Here is a 4,764-nt window from a genome sequence, read left to right as displayed (position 1 = left end):
TATTTTTTGTTTTGCTTTTTTTTTTTTTTTTTTTTGGTCTATATTTTAGGCATTGAGTGAAGTTTTTGTTATGGTCTTAGATGCAGTAGATTTTAATGTATAGTTTCATGATTATCTCATTAAAATTAGTGAAATTAAGAAAAGCTGTATCTTCCATCAAATATAATTTTGTTATTTTAGTGTGTAAGATGAAAAATTAGCAGACCAAGCTACATTCTGAAGTTCTAAAATATAGAATAAAATATAAATAAAAATCTTTGATTAATATTTGAGAAAGTACAGCTTTGATATTGCTAAACTGTCAAGCTGGTTTCATGAGTTCTTTTATATACACTAAGGCATATGTGAAGTATTTTACTTTTTGATTCATTTTCTTTTAGTTTGAAGAAATTTCTAACATGTCTTTAGGCAAATGTTTTACATTGTATAACCTCTCACTGATTAAACTAGTACTCTGAATTACTCTGTTAAACTTGATTTTTCGTGTGGGGCCTGGATGCGTGGCCCAGCCTGGCTCTGTGCTCGTGGTCGTCCTGCCTCAGCCTCTTTCATAGCTGTGATTATAGACATGTGCCCCTGTGCCCTACTCAACACGTACTCTTTGTTTCTTTTTCTAAAAATTGTTTTTGACTTTTTTAGCTTCCACTGAAACTAAAATCGATGTGGCTGCCATTAAAGAAAAGGTTAAGAAAGCAAAGAATAAGAAACTTGGAGCTCTTACAGCTGAAGAAGTTAAGCTCAAGCTGGAAGCAGATGAAAAGAAAAAGAAGAAAAAATGACATTTAAAAACCAAACCTTGAACTCCTAATTTATGACTCTTACCTCCTTTTGTGAAGGATTTTGAGAAACCAGGGCATTAGTTGCCCTATCATACTCTGGTCACTTTTTCTGAGTTTTGTTCATAAAACAATAGTACTTTTTATAAATATAAATTATTCTGTTTTTCATGTGTGTTATGAGAAATTTTGTGTTACAAGAAATTTTGTGTTACAATATATGTCATGTATATTGTATAACAAGTTCCAGGCAGGTTTTACTGACACATGATTTTAAGAGTAACTTTCTCATTTTGAATTTTTATATAGGTGTGAATGTGATTACTGTAATTATGCATTAGATCCAAAGAATGTCTGAAGGTCTCAGTTAGTCTTTAATGATATCCTGCTAGTTGATTTTAAGGAAAATAAATGCAAATATTTTCAGTGCTTTCTTTCTCCTCTTAGTGAGAAGTGACAATTTTGGCTTATCCCTTCTTACTATGTTGTATTTCATTACAAGATAAACAACTCATAAGCTGAAAATCAAGGCTGTTGAAATCTCTTTGTTATAATTCTAGTCTCAGTTAAGGTAAGCAGTTAGCAGTAATACATCAAATTACAAGAAAACAGGAGAAGTCAGGAGCCTAAGAATTGGAGCTGAATTCAAGTGAAGACACCAGAGTTAGTCACCTGTATCAGTGATAGCAAGCCTTTAAGAGCTTTCAGTGACCCGCTGCAGCAAGGGTGCTGTGGGCCTGTCCTGTCCCCCCGTCCCCCACCCCACCTGTGTCTAGCTTGCTTTCTGGGTGGGGAAGGTAAGACACAAGCTAGTTCACTTCTGAAATCCACCGGTGGCAACCTAAAAACAATGATGCTTCAAAGAAAAGTGGAAGGGAAAGACGAGCTTGTCCTGGAGAGCTGGGCATTTGAAGAATTTTTCTTTTAAGTAAGGCTTTACTGCAGCAACATATTTTATTCTTACACATTTTAAATTAGAAATTAAAAGTACAGCCAGATGTTTTTCTTAAAAGCCACGTATTAATCCTTCAGTGCCTAGAAATCTGTTTTTAGAATGCCCATAACAATGGAACATAATGAAATGTTTTCAAATTCTTGTTTAAATTCTTCCTAGTAATGAATTTCATGCAAAAATTTAAAAAATTTCAGTCTTGGGTATAAATGGGTTAATAAGTTCTCCATTGTATTACTCCAAAAGAACTAAATTAGGGTATTTATGTTTTATCCAAAGGGTAATTATAACAGACAGTAGTATAATTGGTGGATTAACAATAAGAAAGAGAGATGTGTATCTGTTACGTGAATATATGGGCCAGCTTGGATACACAGTGGAGTAGTAACCTGTGAAGTAAACATAGGGTGTCCTGTTAGACATTGTTTCTCATAATGAAAATTCAATAGCATAAAAGTAAGCAATATAACATTTATATACATACGTGTGACTTTGTCTCGCTGTGGATTAACTGTAAAATTAAGAATAAAATTTTTAGGTATAGGTTAGATTTTTATTATGTTTTTGAAACTGAGTCTTTATAATCATTAAATTTTGGTTATTGAGACAGGGTCTCACTGTGTAGTTCAGGTTGGCCTTTAACTCACTATGTAGTCTAGGCTGGCCTCTGACAGGCTGCCTCAGCAGTTCTTCTGCCTCTGCCTCTGGAGGGCTATAGTCACTAATTTGATTGGGCCTTATCAGAGTAATTTTCAAAGGTCAAATATTTAAATTTTTTGTACTATTTCATATTTTTAAGACTCATATTAACTTTATATATAAACTTTGTAAAGGATATACCACTATAAATCATTTTACATGTATAGCTTGCAGATTTTAATTTAACATTAAGTTCAAAATTAAAATATTAACATTTAATATACAAATAATTAGAAATAATCAGTGTGGACAATTTATTAAGATACTTTTGTGAAAATCTTTCCCAAGAATGATAGTACTTATGTTGAATCAAAGAATAAAGAATAGCTTCTCTTCATTAAGTTATCAATACATCATGTAATACAGTAACCATTGTTGAATTCCTATTTGTTTAATGAAATTTTATAACATTTCTAATACTTTTTAAAAAAAATTATTTTGTATTCTTTAAAAAAATTATCAGTAGAGCCTTTTGCTTATCAAAAGTCATACTTACAGGCTGGGGAGATAGCTCTACTGTCTAAGTGCCTGAATGACAAATGCAAGGAACCAGGTTTGATCCCCAGTACCACACATGCTGTGCAGCCCTGGAACCCTGGGCACGTCTCATGCTGGCCACCAAAACTGGGCGTGGTGGTGTATACCAGTAATTCCAGCACTGGAGGGGTTTAGGAGTATCACTGAGTCTGAGCTGCGTAGTGAGACCCTATACCAAATAAATAATGAATGATTTAAAAGGTCATACTTAGGCTTATTTCACTGAAGTTTTGGTATTTGTGTGTGTGTATTTGGTACAGGGTTTTACTATATAATTTGGACTTGTAGTGATCCTGATTTCAGCCTCCCCAGCTTTGGGATTATAGGCATGCGCCACCACTCCTGGACTGGGTTACTGGCTCAGCACTCCTGGGGGCAGAGCCAGCACAGCATTCAGTACCAGGGATTGAACCCTGGTCCCTGCACTTGCCTAAGCAGGCACTTAGCACGCTGAGCTATCTTGCCAACCCTGAAGTTTTAGACTTTGACATTCAGAATAGTAAGAAGAAACAAATGCCACACTTGCCATTAGTTTTCTTGATGCTTTCTATCATTAAACAGATACTCATTCTACATCACTTGGTATTAGATGCCTGTAATGCCTCCTGGCTCTCTCGCACTGTGAGCACTCCTGACTTCATACCTGGGGTTGGAGTTCGTGTAACAAAGTTGCACTCTTACTCTTCTTGGCTTTTTGATCCCCAAATTCAAAAGTGTTCAGTATTTCATAGAAACAAATGTGTATCTATTGTCTATCCATGCACCAGTTGACATCTCATGTACTGCTGGTATGCCCAGCATAGTTTATAAGTCTTGTGTTTATTGAGCTAAAAACAGTATTTAGAAAATCAAAAGGACATTTTTCCTCCTGTGCTTCCCATAATTAGAGATGAGGATCTATTAAACAAGCATGTGTAGCTTCTTTTACCCTTATCAGGCTTCATAATAAAAGATGGGATTGTTACTAAGTTGCAAGTCATAAATTCTTTAATTTTGCATTAGGGCAAAAATAGAATGCTTCCAAATAAGCCAAAATTTTTACATGAAAATAAATTACAGGGCTGGCCAGATAGATCAGTGGATTAAAGTGCCTGTTTAGGCAGACACAGGGACCAGGTTGATCCCCTGCATGCTGTGTCAGCCCCACCCCAGGGGCACGCTGAGACAGTGACTGAGACTGGGTGTGGTGGTGTGTGCCTGTAATCCCAGCTTTTGGGAGGCTGAAAACAGGAGACTCACTATGAGTCCAAGCTGTGTAGTGAGATCCTATAGACTGCTAAATAAAAAAAAAATTAAAAACTTTTTGAATAGAAAATAAATGACAGGGTCAGTCTGGAGGTTGGTAAATCATATAAAGTAAATGGGTGATGAATTTCATATTTTATAAATAGCATGTCATATGCTTTCACCTTGGGCTGAGGAGTTTTTATCAAAACTATAGGTTTTTTTAAACTCATTAACTTTATTGAAAATAATTATATAGCAAATTAATTGTAGATAAATATTGAAATGTGAAAGATATAGACTGAATTTTAGAGAAATATTGCTGAAATGAATACATAACAAGATTAATAAAAGATTGCACATTGTAAAAAATTATTTACAAACAAATGAATATAACAATAAAAACTAAAACATGAAGAGGAAAGAGTTTGCAGAGCAGTCATGTAATATAATAGTTCACTATGTGCAAAAATGAAGAAACTTTTTTTCTTGGAAATGTGATGCTATAATTTTAACTAAATTCAGTAATTTTAAATCTTTAAATCTGTATTACCTACCCCCTTCTACTTTGAGAAT

The 4,764-nt window shown here is 34.4% G+C and overlaps 2 protein-coding genes across 2 annotated transcripts in view; one reads left to right on the top strand and one right to left on the bottom strand.

The window, feature by feature from the left end:
- Krr1 (KRR1, small subunit processome component homolog) overlaps positions 1-796 on the top strand; it is a 50,399-nt gene extending 49,603 nt beyond the window's left edge. The window contains exon 13 of the mRNA XM_004623884.2: positions 640-796. Coding sequence (XP_004623941.1) covers positions 640-779 — 140 coding nt within the window. The 3' untranslated portion in view covers positions 780-796. The remainder of the gene's footprint in view (positions 1-639) is intronic.
- An 89-nt stretch (positions 797-885) lies between these two features.
- Glipr1 (GLI pathogenesis related 1) overlaps positions 886-4,764 on the bottom strand; it is a 48,422-nt gene continuing 44,543 nt past the window's right edge. The window contains exons 5-6 of the mRNA XM_004623883.2: positions 2,213-2,239; positions 886-2,117 (exon numbers count right to left, since the gene is read on the bottom strand). Of these exons, the coding sequence (XP_004623940.1) occupies positions 1,963-2,117; positions 2,213-2,239 (182 nt within the window). The 3' untranslated portion in view covers positions 886-1,962. The remainder of the gene's footprint in view (positions 2,118-2,212; positions 2,240-4,764) is intronic.

The sequence above is a fragment of the Octodon degus genome, unplaced genomic scaffold (genome assembly GCF_000260255.1).
Source record: "Octodon degus isolate 3935 unplaced genomic scaffold, OctDeg1.0 scaffold00004, whole genome shotgun sequence".
Classification (NCBI taxonomy): Eukaryota; Metazoa; Chordata; class Mammalia; order Rodentia; family Octodontidae; genus Octodon; species Octodon degus.
The sequence above is the reverse complement of the archived record's forward strand: the minus strand, read 5'-3'. Positions and strand labels throughout refer to the sequence as shown.